At 40.6% G+C, this 22714-nt stretch overlaps 1 protein-coding gene across 3 annotated transcripts in view; it reads left to right on the forward strand.

The window, feature by feature from the left end:
* Nucleotides 1–22714, forward strand: part of LOC119732952 — a 243974-nt gene that overhangs the window by 85288 nt on the left and 135972 nt on the right. For all 3 annotated transcript variants that reach the window (XR_005271660.1, XM_038206534.1, XM_038206535.1), the window contains exons 67-88: nt 243–383; nt 2254–2352; nt 2869–2970; nt 3644–3745; nt 4448–4552; nt 5280–5438; nt 6380–6526; nt 7434–7532; nt 8019–8123; nt 9095–9256; nt 10049–10195; nt 10983–11075; nt 11858–11956; nt 12596–12757; nt 13828–13959; nt 14831–14935; nt 16233–16331; nt 16868–17032; nt 17761–17910; nt 20179–20277; nt 21369–21527; nt 22244–22486. Coding sequence is in view for 2 of the 3 variants with exons in the window: in XM_038206534.1 (XP_038062462.1) it covers nt 243–383; nt 2254–2352; nt 2869–2970; nt 3644–3745; nt 4448–4552; nt 5280–5438; nt 6380–6526; nt 7434–7532; nt 8019–8123; nt 9095–9256; nt 10049–10195; nt 10983–11075; nt 11858–11956; nt 12596–12757; nt 13828–13959; nt 14831–14935; nt 16233–16331; nt 16868–17032; nt 17761–17910; nt 20179–20277; nt 21369–21527; nt 22244–22486 (2874 nt within the window). In the remaining variant the exon portion in view is untranslated. The remainder of the gene's footprint in view (nt 1–242; nt 384–2253; nt 2353–2868; nt 2971–3643; nt 3746–4447; nt 4553–5279; nt 5439–6379; nt 6527–7433; nt 7533–8018; nt 8124–9094; nt 9257–10048; nt 10196–10982; nt 11076–11857; nt 11957–12595; nt 12758–13827; nt 13960–14830; nt 14936–16232; nt 16332–16867; nt 17033–17760; nt 17911–20178; nt 20278–21368; nt 21528–22243; nt 22487–22714) is intronic.

Consider the following 22714-nt stretch of genomic DNA (forward strand, 5'->3'; position numbering starts at 1 on the left):
ACGGGACCTATGGCTTTACGTCCCATCCAAAGGACGAAGCAATAATGGTAAAGTGCCTTGCTCAAGGGCACAAGCACCACGTTCCCGGTCAGGGTTCGAACCCATGTATCACGGTACACGAGTTGAACACCGTAACTGTTGGACCCCAGCACCCCACATTGAATATGTTCCATTATGAGTTTCACCTTTTTGGACTTGATGCTCCTTCTAATGCTTTGTTGTGTTTGCTTGTGATTTTGCAGGCGGTCTTCAGCGTGTATTCATACAGAACTTGAACGCCACCGCAACACAGCTCATCTTCAAAGGCGTACGGCCTGCGGACTTGGGCACATACACCTGCAATGTTGGAGTCGTCACCAACACATTCACTGTGACAGTCGTCGGTAAGCAAACTTTCTTTCACATTTACTGCTAAGCAGGACTGATTACTTGAATTCAGTGGTTCCCACTGTGTGTTGAACTTGAACTTGGCGGTTACACACGGCCTGTTGTCGTAGCAAATACCGTTCGGTGTTGGGGCCCCAGAGTGTTGCAAAATATGAAGTTACGGTGAGATCTATCGTACAAATCTTGTACAAATGACTCTCAAGATTTTGTATTTGTGGTGTTTAACTTAATTTTTAAATTCGGCCGACATATCTAAAAATGGTGTTTTTCAGCAATAATCCTGGCATCAAGTGGTTAACAAGAAAATGTTGCTCTGAAGAAAAGAATAATTTTAAGTGTTTAAAAAAGTGTGTCTGCGGACACACTAGACAGACCTGCCAACTAGTATGATTTGGCCGTATTTCTTACGGGAATTTGTTGAAAATACGACTGTACGTTGTTTCCCCATAAAATACAAGTTTTGACCAATTTAGTACGCCAGAAAAAAATCATAGTTCAAAGCGCGCGGCAGCAAGTGCAGATTCTGCTAGAAGTTAAAAACGGCTGCGAGTCAAGACTATGCTAGATATGACGTCACGAGGCCACGCGATCTCGTAAGCTAGGACGTCTGTAATTGGTGCATGGGATGTACATGTACAATACGGCTGTAGGACCGGGCGTATTAACCATTCGAAGCGTTGCATACAAAAGCGCTAGGCATTACGATAGATGAATGGCCGTCATATATGCAGACCGTACCGTGCATGCTCACGATAATTTTGTGATCCTTGCTCTATGGTTTGAGCGTGAATTGAATATCGAAATGGCTTCGACCTTTAAAAAGGATAACCGGAAACAATCATTCAAAGCAGAGTACGCTGAGAAATTGGACTGTATACAACCATCGCAGAAAGGCGAAAATTATGCTCGGTGTACGTTGTGTGGTTTGGACTTGAGCATCGGTCATTTTTTCTAGTCCAGAAAAAATGTTGACATTCACAAGTGCTACCCATCCACTAAGAGCTCAACATCACATTCACAAAATCGGCTGCATGAGAATCACGTTCCAAATGCTGATTGAAAGATTGTACACAAGAGGGTGCGATGCAAAATATGAAATGTATATTTTGAATTGATAGCACTATCAATGGAATCCACCTGACCCTTACCCCCTGTGAGTGATTTATTAGGAATCTTCCTCACGACTGGAAAAATTTAGCACCATATGGTAACTCGATCAACACCCAAATTGTTGGACTCTGATTATGGTGGTATGCCTAACCCCATGTTAAGCAAAATCAGTTTACTAGTGCAGTCCTCACTCCAACAGATTCCAACAAAACAATGCAGTTGGATTTTGAAGGGTTAGGGGTGGATAGGGTTTAAGACCATAAGATTGTTCAGAGGTTTTTTACTCAAGATTTCAAATGTATTATCCACACTAAAAAACATAGAAATAAGCCATTTGCGAGTGACCTTTGCCCTTTGAGATTTAGATTTGAAAAACATCTGGTACACTGACTTGCTCAGAATGATTGGCACATTTTAGCTTTGAATTCTCCAGACCAAAGACACTGTTGCTAATCACATGATTCGGGGCAAGCTCTTGCATAGTTATGTAAGAGACGCTCAGCACCAATACATTGTTCACAATGGGTGAGAATGGTACACAGACCACAGACCATTCCGGAGCTGGGGGTTACTAGCATAAAGCTTACCCCGAATCACGTGATATAGTAACAGTCTCTTTGGTCAGGAGAATGCAAAGTTAAAACCTGCAAAGCATTGGATAAAGTCAGCGTTCCAGATTTTATTCAAATTTAAATCGCAAATGGCTTATTCAGCCTCCACTGGCATTTCTAAACCTTGGTTTTTGTACGTATTCAGAGCCCGAGTGCAACCCAGTGTGTCAGAATGGAGGGGCCTGCAGTCCAGATGGGTGTCAGTGTACTGAAGACTACACTGGAGTCTTCTGTCAAACACCAGGTAGGAACAGAAAAAGTATTCTAATAACAGCAAACTCTGTTAACCCAATAGCACTTGTGCTGCATTGTATTTCATTGTCTTTATTCACTGTCAGAATCAATAAAACTATACAGTACAGGGAGGTTTCAGTTGCAACAGGAATAAGCAGGGCGGGTTTCATGCGCTACAGTGACTAAAGGGTTTAACGAAACTCCTTATATACTTATCTGTGAAGAGATAATCCTCTATAATCTACCACGAAAATGGGCTACAGTCAAAGAATAATTTTCTGGTTCTAGAGGGCCAGCCTAGCATCCTTATTGTACTTATCTGACTGACTGACTGACTGACTGACTGACTGACTGACTGACTGACTCCCCGTCAAGTGTGAGCCAGGCAGTGCTATTGTATAGGATTACCCCATAACGTCCGTGAATAGGTTAAATCCTGCCATTGGGTATTGGCCACATGCATGAAGAGACTGCAGTTCAGTAGCTATTCTGCATGATTGCCTTCTTGTTTCTACTCCGTCCACAGTGTTGTTCAAGTGTAATGGACCGTGCTTAAACAACGGCGTATGTGTGACTGGAGTCTGCCTGTGTGTGGACGGTTTCACTGGAGCCAACTGTGAAACACCAAGTAAGTTGTCAGGTGCACCACAAAGTGACGGATTGTCTATGGACTTTGTGCACACGATACGTCACTTCGTGGTGCGACCGACGAAGTATTTATTGAGGAATCTACCGAACATTGCCCCTCCCCCAAAAAACAAATTCATATCCTTTCACCTGATGATCCTTTTCTTCTGTAGGTGCAAAGTATGTTACCTCTAGGTTCAAATTGTTCTAATATGCATCAGAAGTGTAAAAGTTTTCCTGAGTCAAGCATTTCACCATTAAGAATAAATCCACCATTCTTTTGGGTAACCTTTCATCATTATACTCAGAGCTTGAATTCCCCAGTTTGCTTGTTGAAGTTGCCACAAGTGTAAAGCTTCACAAGAGTTAATGTTTATAATGGGTTCGTTTCTTTTTACCTATCTCACTGATTGACTGACTGACTGCCACCTGTGACTTAGACTGTGTGTAGAAGAGTATATAGAGCTGGGCAGTGCTATCATATAGGATTACCCCTTAACACCAATTAATTGTTCAAAATTGGCCCATATGAAGACCAGATGAATAGCCATTCTGAATCAATTGAAAGAATGTTGTGTTTCTGGAACCAGTTTTAATAGGCTTGCCTTGGCTTGTTTCAAAAGTATTTTAGAAAGTCTGGTGAAATCAGAATACCTTTATTTTTCTCATTGTAGTTGTGGTTGGGTGCGAGCAACCCTGCGCTAACGGCGGCCTGTGCGTGGACACCAAATGTCTGTGTCAGCCAGGATTTACTGGAGAATTCTGCCAAGAAACAGGTAAACGTACAAGAATAACAATTTCGGCTTTCACAAGGTGATTCAGAATGATCTGGACCCAGGTTTACCATTTTTTTTGTGGCAAATAGAGTATATTTAGAAAAAACTTGAATTGAATTTTTCAAATTATTGATTGTGGTGAGGAGTTATGCCATTTTTGATTGAAGTGGCTCGTGGAGCCCAGTGAAGAGAAGACGTTGTGAAGAAATTACAGTTTGAGCTGTAGGAAGAAAACCCCAGAAAAATATTCTGAGGAAAACCCACGGAATCAAGTAGGGACTGAAAAGCAATGGCCCAGGCAGGAATCGAATCAGTCCAGTGATGGAAGGCGAGGACAGTACCGCTACACCAACAATTATCGATCGAGTTGTGCTGGCTATTGTACAGATTATCCGTCATTGGCAGTTACTTTGTACAACAGCTTGCACAAATGGTTTCTCCAGCTTCTCCAAATGGTTTCTCCAGTTTCTGTACAGATGTATTACTATGTGCTTTTGACTGTATTCTGTCTGGTATTGATTTGTATTGTGTGAAGTTAATTTGTATGTAGTGTAACTGTGATACCTTTATTGAAGAGGACTGGAATGGAAATTTTTATGATTTGGGGCGGGGCTTAATGGATGGGCTAATGGAGCATCAACCAATAAATGAACACTCATGAATATGTATGAGGTGAAATAAAAGTTTTTGCATTGCTGTCAGTTCTAGCCTCAGATTGCATCCCTGTCTGTGAAAATGGAGGTAACTGCTCCGATGGGATCTGTGTGTGTGCGGACAAGTACACTGGGGAAACCTGCAACACCAGGGGTAAGAGTCAAAAATGAAGAAGGACCAAAAACAATAAGAACAAAAATACCCCCAAACAAAAACAGTCCATCAAATGTATAAAACTGCAATGTCTAATGCAATTGTCAGTGGCAAGTTGGTATGAAACTAAAAGTCAATCACTACTTTCTAACAACACAGTCAGAAATCAGTCACAATTAAGACAATAAAATGTCAAACACAAGTCCAATTTGAGGTCAATCGCATGTCAAACAAGTCATATCTGACATCAATCATGTCAAACACAAGTCAAATTTGACATCAATTAAAATTTGAGTAATAAATGCCTTCATATTTAAGTATCAGGGTTCGTGTAGTTTCAAAGGAATGCATTTTATGCTACTTTATTTGAAAACATTTGAGACTTGAGTTTGGCTTGTGATTTTCTTGTGATTGGCTTACGATTGACCTGTGAGTGACTTGTGATTTACTTGTGAAGACTGGAAGTTGATTTCAGATTAAGCTGTTTTTGACTTTTACATTTAACTCGCAATCGACTTTGATGTGGTGACTTTGATTAACTTTTTATTGACTTATAATGATATGAGAGTGACTTTTAATGACTTTTGATTGACTTGCAATTGCATTATGACTGACTTGTGATTGACTTCTTATGACATGCTTACAACCTTTCCTGTGCAGCTGTCATCATCTTTTATCATCACTCCTAACATTTATAACATTGATATTTCTTCTTCTGATCCGTCAGTTGATGAGGATTTCATTATAACAGTCATCCCGGTCACCCCTAAACCGCCCTCTATTGGTGACAACATTCGTGTCAGTTGTGAATTCATTGGAGACTCCAACACTCCCCGGCCGTATTGGACTAAACCAGATGGACAGCAGATAGAGTACATCTTGCCAGGTGGGATGTTGTTGTTGTTGTTGTTGTTGATGTTGTTGTTTTTTCACTAACCAGCATGCATGGTAGATATGTGTTTGAAATTTGTTGTGTCTATGCTTAACTTTACTAAACCATGGTAGATAGCTATCCACTTTGGAGAATCATTGGTACATGAGTTGTTTGGGTATTTTGTTTTGTTGTTTACTGCCCTTTCCTGACATTCAGATATTTTTTTATACCTTAAAAGCCAAACGGGACCATTCAGAATAAGCCTTTGTACTAATGACGTCACACCTTGTTTACATGTGCACTTTCCTATGGAGCTTGTGGGGTCCACTGAGCACCATAGGAAAGCACGCATGTAAACAAAGTGTGACGTCATGTATAGTACAGAGGCTTATTCTCCCTCCCTCAAAAGAAGGTTGAAATTTGTTGTGTATATTTTGTTTACTCAAAGCCATAGTCCAAACAGGTTGTTGTTGTTTGGTCTTTTTTGTTTATTGTTTACTTGAAAACCAAATTCCAAACCTGTTGTTGTTGTTTGTTCCTCATTTTGTTTGCTATTTACTCAAATCCAAGCACAGCTGTACTTTTTTGCGTACGAAGGGCCTACCACTAAGATCTTCTTAGGAAGATCCAGAGGGGGAGGGGGTCTAAGCCAGTGTCAAGCTTTCTGTACAGGAAAAAGAGTGCTCAGTAACACCAAATGAGTCAGGCCCTCCAAAAGGATGCATCTGTAGAGGTTACTGCCTCTCTCTCAAGTTGAAAATGGCCTTATTTGAGAACGGGAACACCCTACACACCTCCTGGATCTGCCACTGCTCCCTCCCCACCCCCACCCCCCTTACCACTTAAAAGTTAGTTCCATCTGTGAAAGCATCACTTTTGGAACTTGGAAAAAAGGGATTGTTGCCAACTTTCTCTGATTCCAATATCCTTCATTTCCTTACTTCTTTATTCAGAGCTCATTGGAACTAGACACGTGGGCAGTATTGCTAACTCAAGCAGCTCCACCAGCCTCTTCATCAACGACGTCCGTACCACAGACGAAGGCACTTACACATGCTTTGTGGGACCATTCACCAACACATACACCATCTTGTTTTACGGTGAGGAGTCTTATTTAATATACGGGATATCTTTATTGGAAAAAGTCAATCTGCAACAGGTCTATTGTATCGGGTGTTTGATGTCAGTGTTGTAGAACTTGAGTCCAAAGACTCAATTACTTGGACTAGACTTGATGCTAATGACATGTTACTTGTGAGCCACAGACTTTTATACCAAAATTATCTTTTAAAAACATAATGCTAATATAAATTTCCCTAAAGTAATATTGCCACAACGTTAAGCACAAAAACCTTTGTGTCGCAAATGATAGTGTTTATGATTAAATGCGCGCCCCTCTCTATTTTCGGTGGTTGCACATCACTTGCATATATCGCTAATACATGAAATTGTGTCCATGTTCATGCACATCCGTTTTGTACAATGCTTAGGCCTACGTAATGCAGACTCTACTTATTGTGTCTTCTCTGAATGGATCGATTCATTAAAAGCCCCGCCCAATGGTGTTTAGACTAATCACAGCCGTGACTAATATCCTACATGTGTGCACAAAGGTCTGACGTGCGTGTGCGCTCGTGTGACGCGCACGGATTGAGCATGCAGTGTGGCATTGGAGAGACGCACACATTGGTTGCCCACGTGTGTAGTGGGCATGGCTAAACAGCGCCCAATTTCATTAGCGAAATATACTGCAGCAGAAATTTCCGTGCTTACGGTAGGCGTACTTCACGGGTTAGCGAGGAATTTTGGCTTCTGCGCATGCGTATATCCCGTAACTAAGGATTCTGTGCTTACATGGTTAGTACAGATTTTTTTTGCCAGCACGATTAGCACAAAATGATGATCGTAAGCACGGAATTCTGTGGTAAGCAGAGCCATGAGTTTGGGCCTGGATCTGTCATTTGCTGACTCACCCATCTTGATGTTAATCACTGTTTTTGTTCTCAGATTTCAACTGTGACCCACTCTGCCGCAATGGAGGATTCTGCACCCTGGGGACGTGCCAGTGCCCAGAAGGATACAGAGGTGTAGCCTGTGAAATTCAACGTAAGAAATAATAATAAATTAACAATAAATTACATTTATGTAACGCTGGTGTGTCAAGCACTAAGTACGTTTTTTACCCAATGAGTTTATCGAGGATGAGGTTTGGATATGGAGGGGGGCTGATCCAGACCCAGAGTGCAGGTGCAGCCACTGCAAACTCCCACTGACTGTAACGATTGTTGGTACGTGGGCTTTGGGAAAGTTGAAGGTGTAGATTGGAGTGTGATCGAATGTCAACAGACGATGTTCAAACCTTTAGACAGATGAGGTTGAGGTATTCAGGGGAGAGTCCATTGCTTGCTTTATAAGTGATAAGAAGAGTTTTGAATTGAATTCGCTGAGGGATGGGGAGCCAGTGCAAAGAGCGCAGTATGGGTGAAAATGACCATTCTGGTGTTCCACATCACTACGTCTGCATAAACTATTTAAATAGTGTTGTATCTTATTTTCTCGTTCGTCGGTCAAACTTTTGTTTCTCTGTCTTAGTTGATAGGAACGAGTGCCGTCCACGTTGCGAGAACCAAGGTGTCTGTAGAAACAGGATTTGTGAGTGTGGACCTCAGTTTGTCGGCCCCTACTGTGAAACGACAGGTAAGACTTTGCAACTGTTGACAGCAACATACTCCTAGTAATTGTTTATCTTAGACAAGACGTCTTAATTCATCAAATGTGGATGTCCTGGTTCAAGCAATAAGTAATCTTATTCGTTTGAATTTGAATATGAATATGATATTAAAGTCAGATTGGTAATAGTATTAAGCCTTTATGGATGTAACACAGTTGACAACCCACTCACTTAAGATACAGTTAAATAAGAACAGAAAATTTATCACAGAGTAGTTTGAATGTAACAGCATTGAAATGTTCTTGTGTTCTACATGACGTAAAGGAACTTGTGAAACAATGGATTTTGGAGTTGTGTGATTTTTAAATTATTAGAAAAACCTCACATTTAAAATAAAATCAATCAATTGATGAACACTGTTTAGGAAATTTACTTAAGTTTGTGAAGAACTAAAGCTTAGATTTTGATAATGGGCACTTCTTGAGAGTCAAGCGTGATGTTGGAACCAACAACCCATGGTTAAAGATATTTGAGTACATCCAGCAACAACCCACTAGGGTGGCATGGGTGGCTAGTGCGTATTAACACTCGCCTCTCACCACGCCAAGGTTCGATTCCCCGCTAGAACCATACATGAGTAGAGTTGGGCGTTGATTTTCTCCTGTGCTAAGATATTCTCCAGGCTATCAGGTTTTCCCTCCCTCAATGAAAATCAAGCACTTAACCGATTTCGGGCTGTGCTCCATGGTCAGACATGGGTCGTATGGCGACTGCCAAAGGCGCCTTTACGTGCCAGCGGCTTGATCACATTGTAGCCGCATCCTTTGCAATTCAGCTTCTCAGCTGCGAGTAAGGACGTTTCGCCTCCCAAATTTTTATTATTATTATAAAGACATCAGCCTATCAAGGGTTTTAGCTCCCTACAGTCGTGAAGCAATGTTAAGTCCAGATTAACATTATCATAGTAGTAATGGTAAATGCATATTTCCATTTCTAGTTGGTAATGGGTTCTTCATAACGATCAACGAGAAGCCCTATGAGCAGCTGAGGACGGGGCAAGATGTCACTGTCACCTGTGAGTTTGTAGGAGCAGGTGAAAATGCCGCTCAACCAGCTTGGAGAGACCCTAACGGAATACTCATCAGACCATCCAGAGCCGGTAAGCACTGGAATCATACAAGTTCAGTTCTTTACATTACAAAAATCATGCAAGTTTGGTTCTAAGGAACATTCAGCTCAACATTTAGCTTGGAGAAACCCAAACCCAACCCAAAAACTCAAACTAGGCCTGAACTAGTTCCAGGACTAGCTGGAACCGGTTAGTGCTGGAACCATACAGGTGAAGTACTTCAGTACTGAGTTTATCATACAGTCTGGAGCTGGTAAGATCAGGAATCATACCAGTTCAGTTTTTTTTACCGAACAATTATACAAAATTGGTTCTTATGAATAGATAAGCAACTTGCCTAGATACTCCTAACAGAAACTTGTGAAAAAAAATGGATCTGGTAAACACTAGAACCATTTGAATTTAGTTTTCCTTATTCACGAGACATCAAGCAATTAGCGATCCTTGGAACTGGTGACCAAAACAACTCTGAGAGATCCTATAATACCTATGGAGCTAGTAGTAGGCACTGGAACCATACACGTTCAGGTCTGTACAAAATACAAATTGTATAAGTTTGAAGCTCAAACAAGCCTGGAGATACCATAAAGGAAAACACATGAGACCATCCAGAGCTGTAAGTGCTAGAACCATACTGTGTCAGATCCTTACGCAATCGATATCATGCAAGTTTGGTTCTAAGGAACACTCGGTAGGTGCAACCAGCTTCGATAGACCCAAACAGGATGCTCATCGTACCATCTGTTCCTTATATAATAAAAGTCTTGCAGGTTTGTTCCCTTTTCAATTCCTGAGCCTCCCCTTTTTATCTCAACATTTCAGCTGTAAGCGACGACCGTTTCCGTACAAGAGAAATCTCACCGTTAGTCACTGAGCTGACCATCAGTAATATTCAGCCGACTGATTCGGGCATTTATACCTGCCATGTAGGATCCAGTATCAACACTTTGACAATCGATATAGGAGACGGTAAGTACTTTGTAATTTTACAGACACTGTATTTGTTTTTGTGAGTCCCACAGGGCCAGCCTAGTGCCCTCTTTTATACCTATGTGACTGACTGACTGTAACTGATACCGATTGTAGACTGATGAAGAGAGCCGGGCAGTGCTATCCTGCAGGATACCCTGAGCACAAGCAAATAAGCTAATATTGTCTATTGTGTATACCACATGCATGTGAAGACTTTCAGTGACTATAGGGTGTGAAAAGTGAGCTCAAAAACAGAGATTTTACAAGAATACAGCATATCTGGGCGCCATGTGTAGGATCTACATCATGTGTAACATCCAATTTTTGGCATTTATTTGGTGTCCTGACTGGGCCTATCCAATAGAGGACAAGAATGGGTATGTTGGAAGAAAAGAAAGTATTACGACTTACAACGAGACGCCTGACGCTCAGCCGGAGACGCTGTTGCTAATAGCTTTGGCACAGTCAGGAAGTTGTGGGTACTTTGGGCGCATACCAGGACGATACGCACACACTGTGTGTCCCGTCCACAGGCTTCTCAAAAGTGGTAAAGCGCCCTCTTTTGTTGGCACACAGAGCCCATTACCATCCTGAATCCATCGCCCAGGATTTTGTGTGTTCTTGGACCAGCTTTACTAGGCTTGTCTTGTCTTGTTTCCAAGGTAGCTCAGTACAAATTGCACGCTGAGCAACGGACTGTGCATCAGGTTATTCTGACCATCATGAGCATCTTGTCTTGATGTGACGAAATTGCTCATTGTACTGTGTGGTTGGTTTGTGACAGGTTGTGCCCAGCCTTGTATGAACGGAGGAACCTGCAGCGCTGGAGCTTGTATCTGTCCTGATGGTTTCAGTGGTGAACGATGTGATACACCAGGTATGGATGATGTTATATGGTTGCTAAAAGGGAATGGTAGAGTAGATAGAAATGTGCAGTTTAAAACTGGTTGGGGCTGAGCCCAAGACATCTTCTAACATGTTACTCCATGTTCAGCCCCTTTCTATGGTGTGTGTTGCGCACGGTTTGCTCAACATCTTCTTATTTGAAGATTATATCAGTGGTTCTCAAGCAATTGGTTGTAGTCCTGCATGCGGTACGCATGCTGCGCATGTCTGTCACGGAGCGTGAGGCCCTGCGTCCTGCTTAAACAACAGGTCTTATACAGCACTGTAACTTGCAATTGAGAGGTAAATTATTGATCACAATACTAGAGAATTTCGTACCTGGGAGTTTGTACTGCCCCCGTCCCGGTTTAGAGAAAGTTTGTAGGCTCTGCTGTAGGCTGCCTCTTAAGAATTTGTGATGTGGTGTTGGGATCAAGTGTCCGTAATGTCAAGGATGCAACATCCGGGTCATCCTGCTGATGAAGACCAGAGTTTCGGTCGAAAATAACAGATACGACATTCTCTAGTGTTGTGATCAAAAGTTTACCTCTAAATTGTATCTAACTACCAACACAGATGAACTTTCAGGCTTGCGCTGTAACTTATTGATGCATGTTTAAACATTAAAAGAAATAGTAGTTTGATAACACTATTTTTTTATGAGGAAAACATCAGTATTGGATAAATTTTGAACATGCAGCTGTAAAGTAAGGATTCTCTCTTCAATATTTTTTGGTTTGGCTTTTAATTTTATTGGATTTCCTTCCATTGAAGTGGTTGAGTGTGTCATCCCATGTGAGAACAGTGGCCAGTGTGTGGATGGGGTCTGTGTCTGCTCGGAAGGTTACATTGGGAATCTGTGTGAAGTATCAGGTGAGTTACTGGTTGAGGTGATGTCCCAAGTGGGAATGCTTACCCAATTTGTAATGGTACTTCTGAAATCGTATGTCTTATATTTGTCATGACTGCTCAAATTGTCACTATAGACGAATACAGTCAGGGGAAGACTGTTCACTTACATGTATGAGGCCCCCTTCAATGGAGAAACCATTGTGCATACTGTACAAAGCAACTGCCCCATGATGGATTATCTGAACAATAGCTAGCACAATGTTTTTGCCATTGAAGCGGGGCCTTCATGGTAGACTTGTTATTAGCGTGCCCGGATTGGTCTGTGCAATCAGGTCTGGTTTCTAAACTTGGAAAAGAGATGATTTGTGATGAATGCATAACACGTCATCACATGTTAATGATAGGCAATCATAAACCATCACAAGACATCACAAGTCAAACACAAGTCATCCATCGAATTGCATTTTCCCTTAAGAAGCTTACCAGCAACATAGGTCTGGACTGCTCAGTTGGTAAAATACTGATATGATACACTAGTTTAGCAGTGTTTACAGGTTCGATTCCTGTTCCAACCAGTTTGTTTGTTCAATCTAATGTAAATTTTGATTTCTTATGGGCGCTTCTTTATTTGAATTTCTCTCTTGATTTCTTAATGTGAAGTTGGAGATGGATTCACCATTCACATCATCAAGGATACCTTGGGACCACACCAGACCGGCCAAGACGTGAGTGTGACTTGTGAATACACCAGCGATTCCAACCAGGTGTTTCAGCCGCAGTGGATTGACCAGAACGGACGCAGTATCAACCCCAACACACTAGGTATGAAACTTGGTATGGATTCATGACCGGGTTTTTTAAAATTCGGGTTGAATTCCTTTCTTCAGTTTGGATTTGGGAAACTGAATATTCCAAAACTAACCTTAAAGTCACGTTCCCCATGCTATTTTCAAGTTTTATACCGAAAAATAGATTCATTTTGTGAATTTGTATTTTTCTTGAGTACAGAAGTTATTCACCTTCGAATGAGACATTGACCGAAAAGCTGCCCATGTTGAGTTATTGAATTATTGTCCAAAGTGTGACATTTTCCACCTTGGTACTTTGTAATATGTCATTCAAATATCATTAAGAATGACTTCAAATAAGTTTTTATTGTTGGTTTATTAGTTTGCTATTCATAATCACCCTTGGAGGATGACTGCTTTAAGGAATGCATCAGAAATATAAAATCGTTGACGTCAGATGTAACAGAGACAGGGAAAAAGTGAACCCAAATATTTGTTTGTTTGTTTGTTTTATTTCCATCTGTACTATACACTTGTAGATATAAAACCATTGTAATTGTTAAATAATCTATACCTTGTAATAAGGTACAAATGGGGGTAACATCCAGAGGAGGTATGACCCTCCTGCAGTGGAGTACCAAGACTGCAGTTGATACATTGTATCAAACAATACTGTTGCATGTGAAAATGCATAATACATGTAATAAGTAATGTGCTAACCGTAAGTTGACTATAATAAGAATTTTTAAAGAAAGAAAACAGATTTTAATGTCCTACTACATAAGAACATGAATAACATGTTAAGTTAGTGTAAAGAAAACCTTATACTTCTCCAAATAAAACTCTTTAAGATGACTAAGCAAAAATTCCCGGATGCACTGGTAAATTCATTTCTCAGATTATCAGGAAGGGAGTTAACAATTTTAGGTAGTTTTTTTACGAGAATTGGAGGAGACAACATCCACTCTACAAATATCAGAAGTACGGATAAGATTATCTTGTCTTGTATATAAAAATAAACCATGTCATCAACTTTTTATACCTTCCGTTGATCAGCTTCTGAGTACACACATTATGATTGATAGTATTATTGTTTTGTTGCAGGACGGTTAACGACAGATATTGTCTCACCGACGTCCACTCAACTGACCATATCCAACATCCAGCAGATTGATTCAGGCATATACACATGCGTCGTCGGAACGCGGGTCAACACCTATACGCTCACCATACACGGTAAAAATAATTGCCAATTTTTTTATCCTATAATCTTCTAGGTTGGGGAGTGTGGCGTAGTGGTTAGGGCTCATGATTCATGATCAGTAGTTTATGGAATATTCCCTTCCACAGCAAGGGTCTAAGATATGCGAGCTGGATTGCTGTTCAGTTATGGTTGCTGTGAGTTTTGTCAGGGCTCTGATGCGCCTTTGAAGTTTGAATATTACAATAATGATATTATTATATCAATTTTCAGTAAGGAGGTCGTGGGTTGGAGTCCCATCCGATTGATCAGAGCAACATTGTTTATAAAGTACGTCGGTGAAGGGCAAATTCCCAATCAGTGGCGCACCCAGGATTTGGCTTTTGGAGGGGCTAAAAAAAAATTGCAAAAAATGTTGCCCAAAATTTTTGGCTGCAGAATTTTTTTTTTTTTTTTTTCAGGGCGGACTATTTTGTCGTTGGTGGCGCCACTTACACCCATTTATACTACTCGAAAATAGGCCACATACATACCACCAAGGTCATATCGTGGGACTAAAAATAAAATACCAAAGAAAGCCCCCCAAGTCCCCCCTTGGGTGCGCCACTGTTCCCAATATTGAATTTTAAGTAGAAAAATTGCAAAGGTATTTCACTGGCTTTTAGTTTACTCCAGTTAAATCTCATGGGGTTTTTCAAATGAAATTGTCCTCGTAAATGCTGACAGTTCTTAACAGTTTTTTTTAAATGAAAATTAATAAAACTGCTGCAAAGTGCTTACTGACCGGATTGACCAGAAATATTTACAAAAAAATTAAGGGCCCAACGTTTTGGATCCTGGCATAACTTTTCTCAAAGGCAAAATGGCAGTTTTAAAATGGATTTCATTTATGTTATTTTTTGGTAGATGTTGAAGTGCAGTGCCCCTTGGATTGCTTGAATGGAGGGGTGTGCGTGCAAGGAACCTGCGAGTGCCTGGAACAGTACGGTGGTGCTTACTGCGAATTCGAATGTAAGTTGTATTAATGTTACCAGTGATCATTTTCAAAAGTTCTTAGCAAATTTATGCACTTAGCAAAGTTTAACTGAGAACCAATGACTAGTACTGTACATTGCATGGCAACTTGGCTGGTAACCTGTTTTTGCTGAGCAAACATTTTCTGTACTCAAGCATTTGTTGTGTGAACAGCTCCCATAATTGATCCCTGATGTGTTAACAAGTGAAGAGTATATTTTAAAAATGTGACATACGCCAATTTGTTCCATTTAAGAATTCTGCTCTATCCTGGATGCCCAAAAGCAATTCCGACGGCTGTTATGTACTTAAACACAACTTCAGAATACAATAAGGTGAAAAATGAAGTTAAGAAACAGGTTATACTGTTGATATTCTGTTTCATAACTGTGCACAATTTTCACCTTTTTCAAATGGATATGTCGCATTTTTGGAAATGAACTCTAGTCTTAACAAGCCAATCACAAGCCAATCAGTCTCAGATATTCAGATAAACTGTGATGATGACATTTCCTTTGACAATGTTCATGCCTTGTTACTTGTAACCTGACATGTGAATTGACTTGTGAATGACTTGTGATGGACTTGTGATTAACTTGTGATTAACTTGTAATTGACTTGTGATTGACTTGTGATTGACTTAGGGATTGACTTGAGATTGTCTTGTTATTGACTAGTGATGGACTTGTGATTGACTAGTGATTGACCAGTGATTGACTTGTGATTGATTTGTGATTGACTTGTGATTGACTTGTGATTGACTTGTGATTGACTTGTGATTGACTTGTGATTGACTTAGGGATTGACTTGAGATTGTCTTGTTATTGACTCGTGATGGACTTGTGATTGACTAGTGATTGACTTGTGATTGACTTGTGATTGACTAGTGATTTACCAATGATTGAATTGTGGTTGACTAGTGATTGACTTGTGATTGACTTGTGATTGACTTGCAATTGTCTTGTTATTGACTTGTAATTGTCTTGTGATGGGCTTCTGATTGATTTGTGACTGACCTGGCACAGACTTACGATTAAGCTTCTTGTGACTTGTAACTGACATGTGATTCACATGTGATTGACTTGTGATTGCATACAGTTAGCGAATCCTCGTATTTTAGTCCATTTTTCAACAGGAGCATGCAAGTCACAATTGACAGCCATTAAATATCCGACCGGCTTATTCACTTAAGACTGGAATAGGACATAGGGCAGTAGAATCCAGATTGTATAACTAGGTCCAAATTACTCGAAAAATTCACCACACTAGTTTTTTGTCAACAATGTTTTCACAGTGACACAGTGCGATTTCCCCTGCGCCAATGGTGGTGTCTGCATTGAAGGGGTGTGTTCCTGTGTTGGTGGCTACGAAGGCGATTTCTGCCAGACATACGGTTCGTTCCTTCTAATCAAAATCTTAACCCAGCCGAGTTATATTGTGTAATGTTATTAATTCCCTGAAGAATCCATACAACCATTTAAGGTCGCAAGCAGTTTGGGAATTTACAGGGAAAAGGCAGGGCCCTTGCAGAATGATACGGGGAGTAATGGGTCAAGGCAATATACATAATTTTATTCAGTATTTTGTGTCACATTTTCAAATGAGGTTTCGTGCTTATGATTATTAATCCCTGTTAATCAGGCCATGATATGCAGTATGCGGAGCATATAAAGATCAGTTCAATCAGTTTACAACCCTAGAAGGTAGCCATTTATGCTCCTTGATAGAGATGGGCTATTGCAGTAATGTACCTTGCCCAAGAGCACAAGCACAATCCATTTGGAATCAATCTTGCATACCTCCTCAAAAAAGTTAGATGTAAGCAATGAGCCATGGCACTCCCCCCATTTAAAAAAAAAAAGACCTTTATAATTCCTTTTCGAAGGAGCTTCCAAATTCTTACTTTTATCAATTTGATTTTGATTGCAGTGATACCAGAAACCGATATCATCATCACCATCACACCACAGAAGGACATCCTGCCAGCCATTGGCCACAACTTCTACTTAGTATGCGAGATTGCCAACAGCAACGCCTACCCTCAACCAATCTGGATCACGCCCACTGGAGAGCGGGTACCCGTTGAAGCGGAAGGTAAGAATTACAAGTCCATCTCCTCACTATTTGAATGTGTCGTATAACTTGGTCAAGTATCAAGCTAACTTGATACTCGACCCTGCAACTTGATACTCAACCCTGCAACTTGATACTTGACCCTGCAACTTGATACTCGACCCTGCAACTTGATAATCCATTCTTTAACTTAATACGCGAACCTGTAGCTTGATACTAAATCCTTTAATTTGATATTAGACCCTGTAACTTGATACTCGATCCTGCAATTTGATACTCGATCCTGCAACTTGATACTTGACCCTAAAACTTGATACTCGATCCTGTATCTGATACTCAATCCTGTAACTTGATACTCAACCTGGTAACTTGATACTCAACCTTGTAACTTGATACTCGATCCTGTAACTTGATACTGGGCCCTGCAACTTGATACTGGGCCCTGCAACTTGATACACGACCCTGCAACTTGATACTCGATCCCTTAACTTGATACTTGACCCTGTAACTTGATACTTGACCCTGTCCCTTGATACTCAATCCTGCAACTTGATACTCAACCCTATGTCCCTTGATACTCAACCCTGTCCTTTGATACTCGATCCTGCAACTTGATACTCGACCCTGCAACTTGATACTCGACCCTGCAACTTGATACTCAATCCTGTAACTTGATACTCGATCCTGTAGCTTGATGCTTGACTCTGAGTGCTCTTCTCTTCTAATTATCGACCCCTATATCTTCCCAGGAGGACCCTCGCCATCCCATCACATGGCGACTGAGTCCATCTCTCCTACAGCCACCAAGTTGATCCTGAATGGCCTCATGAGGGAAGACTCAGGCCTTTACACCTGCCTGATTGGCCCATACAGGGACTCCATACCCCTCATCATATACAGTGAGTACCCCATGAGTTGATGCCTTGTAAGGGGCTCATTCCCACAGCATAGCTGCCAACTAGTACGATTTTTTCATAATTATTACGAATTATTTGTTAAATTACGAAAATACGATTTGCCACTAAAACATTACGAATTTCCTATTTTCTACCTAACGAAAAAAAAAATGTAAAGTATCGTTTCTGACCGAAACTTCTGGCGAAATGTCGCAATAATGGATGGACTGGTGACAAGTCTAATAAGAATGCAGTCAAGCACCTGATAGACACCAATGCAGTGTGCGCAGTGGAGTACTTGAGGACCAGACTAAAAATATTTTTCAATGGTGTGTCATTTGTGTGCATCTCGTGGATGTGTGGTTGTGTGTACTGTATGTGAGTGCTTTTCAGTGACGATCGTGAGCACATTTAGTCGCTTATTGCCGGGATGAGACCCATCAGTGCGAGATTTTAATCATGGAATTTAATAAGAGTATGGTTGGAATAATTGGTAATAGAGTTTGAGTTTGTCAAAACGGACAGAAAAGATAAAATCAGCTTGCGTTTGCAAGGTATGTTGGCGGGATATTTCTATTGCATACGGTGGCCATAGATCATTGTGTGTAAAAACATGATACGAACTCGAAACTCAACATCGATAGCATGCATCTCCAAAAAAATATGCGCACATGTTATTGATTTTATTATTTATTTGACTTCAACAAACAAATACAGACATTAAAACAAAATTTATTAAAAAAAAAAAAAAATTTTTTTTTTTAATTTTTTAATTTTTTTTTTTTTAATTATCTTTTGGCCTACAGTACATTATTATTTACAACAAGAAGGGTATGCACATGTATGTGTACATGTAAACCATGTACCTGTACTCGATGTTGGTAAAGCTTTCGATAAAACGAGAAGTTGAAAATGACCGCGCGGGTTGATTACTAATTGGGATTTTGAAATGTTGGCAGCTATGCCACAGAACCACGAGGCCTTATCACACTGGAGCTCCTCTACCTGGGGTGAACTCAACCCTGGGCAAACCCAGCTAGTGCCGCTCCGGGTTGCAATTTTCCCTGCATCATTTCACACTTGTTTTGTACAAATTGAGCTTATTTCCATCGGTTTCTACTGTTTTGAACCTAGGTGAGAACTTCAACCCGGTTTGAAAATCACAAACTTGGTCTGGAGCAGGGTTGAATTCAACCCGCGGCGAATTCAATCTCGGGAGGGTTGACGCAGGGTTGAAAATTTTCAAGTGTGAAACACTGCATGTCTACCCCGAGATTTGTCTAATGTGAAAAGGCCTATTGAAATGGAAAAGTTCCCAACCTCGTTCCCAGGGTATGCTCTCAACCTGGATACAATAGTAGACCCTGGCAGGGAAACTCGTTTCCGGTATTCACATTTGATCATGCAATTGCAAACAATGGATTTGTATTGTGTACTGTGTGATTATAGATCCAATGTGTATTACGTGTTTCAACGTTCATTGTGAATTTTTACGTCCAATCATGGGCGTAGCGAGGAGGGGGCAAGGGGGGGCACTTGCCCCCCCCCCCCCCCCCCCCCGAAAGGAAAAAAAAAAAAAAAAAGAAGAAGAAAAAAAAAAGAGAAAAAATAAAAGAAAAAGAGGGGCGAAGACAAAGTGGTGTAAATTTAATGTTGGGGGGGGGGGCAACATGTCCCTGCCCCCCTCTAAAACTGATAAATTGAGAATATGTTGAGAAATGCAAGCATTTTTGGCAAAAAAATTGTTTTGCCCCCCTCTAGAAAAAATCCTGGCGACGCCCATGCGTCCAATCCTCATAAACATTGCTCCATTTTCCATGTTCCATGAATCATATACAGTAATCACATACATGAGTTGATCTGGCTTTTCAAAAACCAATTTTAAGGCAATGCTTCTAGCTAAAAAGTTGCGTTAAATCTAGCAGAAAAGTTTTATTAACCTGAAGGATATTGCATGTGCTTCACGACTTGTCTGTTGAATTGTCAATTATTTATTTTTAGATTTGTATTCTGTAACATATGCCACCTAAAATAACTGCCTACAATATGCCATTAGTTTGTTGCAGGAGTCACAGCATTATATACATTGGGCAATTGTACGAAAAAGTGTGAAGACTTGTTAGATATCTCGTGCAATGTAGCAGGCATGATTTGAGCTATGCCATTTAAAAAAAAACTGAAATCTACAACCTAGGGCCTAATGAGATCGGTTAGATGAAGTCTTGAATTTATTCATCCGACCCTTTATTGGTTATTTTTCCTCAATTCTAGAGCTTCCCTGTTCGCCAGTTTGCCAAAACGGTGGAACCTGTGACGACGGGGTGTGCCTGTGTCCAACTGGCTTCACTGGCAACCACTGCCAGGACAGAGGTAAGCAGCTAAAGATCACTGGTAGTCTGTCCTGTTATTGATTAAAAAAAATAGCTTGTGGTCCAGAACCTACATTGTGTTCGATTGTGTCATGGTACATTGGGTTTGAAACCTGACAGCGAACATGATGATTGCGTTCTTGGGCAAGACACTTTACTACAATTGCCTCCCTCCACCCTGGAGTATGAATGGGTACCTGTGAAGGTGAAGACCAGTTTGCGTTGATCTCGAGCTGTTGCAGAAAATGGTCTCATGGCCTGATGAACTGGGTTTATTTGTAAAGTGCTTTGAGACCTTTGGTACAGAACGCTATATAAGCACCGCATTATTGGTATCATTATTTTGTAAGTGTTAGTTTCAATATGCCATTTGTAAATTAAAAGCATGCCTTTGTTCCTACTGTGATATTTTTTCGTGAAATACATTTTTATTTGTATTGTGCCAGGCTCTCTCAAGTGAGAAATTGCCTTTTTTGAGAATATGTTTTCACGGTCAGCATGAAAGGTATGCTGATGTTTGGGGCCATTGAACATTTTACACAAATGACATTTAACTGGCTTGGTTGTTTTAAATATTGTTTTCTTTTACTCGTAGATTTGTAGTCCTTATAAGTCCTCTGAGGTCCATCAAAGTCAGTCTGAAGTTAGAAGCTTTTTAACTCTTAAGTAATGACCTCCGTCTAGAAAATGAAAATAAAATAAAAAATAAAGTCTGTCATGAAATTGTGACACAAAATTGTTTCCTTGGCATTAAACAACTGAGAATACTCCCTGGAAGATGGCAGTACTCATTTATACTCCTGGGTGGAGAGAGGCAAGTTGGGGTGGAGTGGCTTGCCCAAGGACACAACATATGACCAGCAGCTGGATTCGAACCCTCTGATCATGAATCTCAAAGCCTTACCACTAGGCCACACTTTCCCTCTAACTAGAAAGGCTTTCCAATATTATTATCTATTCATGTTACTTGTTACATGATATTAAATTTGACTCAACTAGAACTTGTTAAGGAATACTATAAAATGATGACCTATTTACATTACATATTTACATTTAAAATTGGTTTGCTTGTGGTTTGTTTTTCTCTTACAGAGCAGCAACGGCTGACCATTCGTGTAACGCCCAACATGCAAGAGCTTCCCAACGTAGGCGACCACTTGCGCGTCACCTGCGAGATAATAGGCACGGACCAGTTCGACCCACCACAGTGGCAGACACCGGATGGCACTGTCATCCCTGAATTTGTCATAGGTGAGGCGTACAAAGTTGTTTTTATTATGTAGATTGTTGAATCCATTTTCATGAATAGACCCTTAGTTTCAATGGGAAACTCATGTTTATTCATGAAAAAAAGGAACATTGATGTCCACACCATTCTTGTAGAATTTAGGCTACATTCCCTAGTATTTTTAAGGACGGATGTCATTGAGCTACCACAATAGCGAGGTGGATAGTGAGATTAACAATGGATCTAAAGATCCCTGGTTCGAATCCATTGGTGTCCTTTTTACGGTGTTTCTCCTTCAAATTGTTTATGTGGATAATATTAATTTAAGGGAAAGATTCTGAGAAATGCAGTAACAGAGAAGAAATGAAGATTCCATATCGCATGGTTTGAACCCATTACAAACTGTGCTACATTGTATTTATTCCCTATTGTATCAGTGAAACAAAACATGCTTGGGCATTTTATTTCAGCAGAGAGTAATAGGTTGGGAGGTTTGATTTTATAAATGCAGTGACTAGTGAGTTTACCCATGTACTACGCATCTTGGAATAGCGTGATACATGATACGCAGAGTGCGATATCGACCGTGCTATTATGTATAATATCACACTGTAGTCACCATGGATTGACCAATCAGTTTCTAGGATTCAAGTTTGCTTGAAGATAAAGGGATAAATAGCTTTGGAGGTTTCTGGAGCTATAATGAAACATTCATAGCATCTACATTTTTTACCACCAGCTTCGGATCAGCGTGTCGGCGTACAGTACCTGACTCAAACAGCCACCAATCTAGTCATCAACAGTATCCGGTCCACAGACACCGGCCTGTACACCTGCAGCATCGGGCCTTTACAAGGGTTCTTCAACGTAGGGGTGGAGCAGCCGCCAACCTGCGAGGTGGTCTGCGAGAACATGGGCCTGTGCTTGGGCCGGGAGTGCGAGTGCCCCCAGGAGTTCGCTGGCCCTCGTTGTGAGATCAGAAGTAGGTACCGATTGACACTAAGACATTAACACCTGTATTACTTTGTATTACATTGTATTAATTTTTTATGAACCCTGCTACTGTTTGAACAGTCACACACAGTCAAAATTCCATCTTCATCCCAAGCCATACCTTTTACACAGGCTAGTCACCAACAGTCAGATGAGATTTCAAGCAAGCACTCTAATAGTCAAATTGAGTCTACAGACTAAAACAGGCAACTGCTGG

Source organism: Patiria miniata, unplaced genomic scaffold (genome assembly GCF_015706575.1).
Source record: "Patiria miniata isolate m_02_andy unplaced genomic scaffold, ASM1570657v1 HiC_scaffold_25, whole genome shotgun sequence".
Lineage (NCBI taxonomy): Eukaryota > Metazoa > Echinodermata > Asteroidea > Valvatida > Asterinidae > Patiria > Patiria miniata.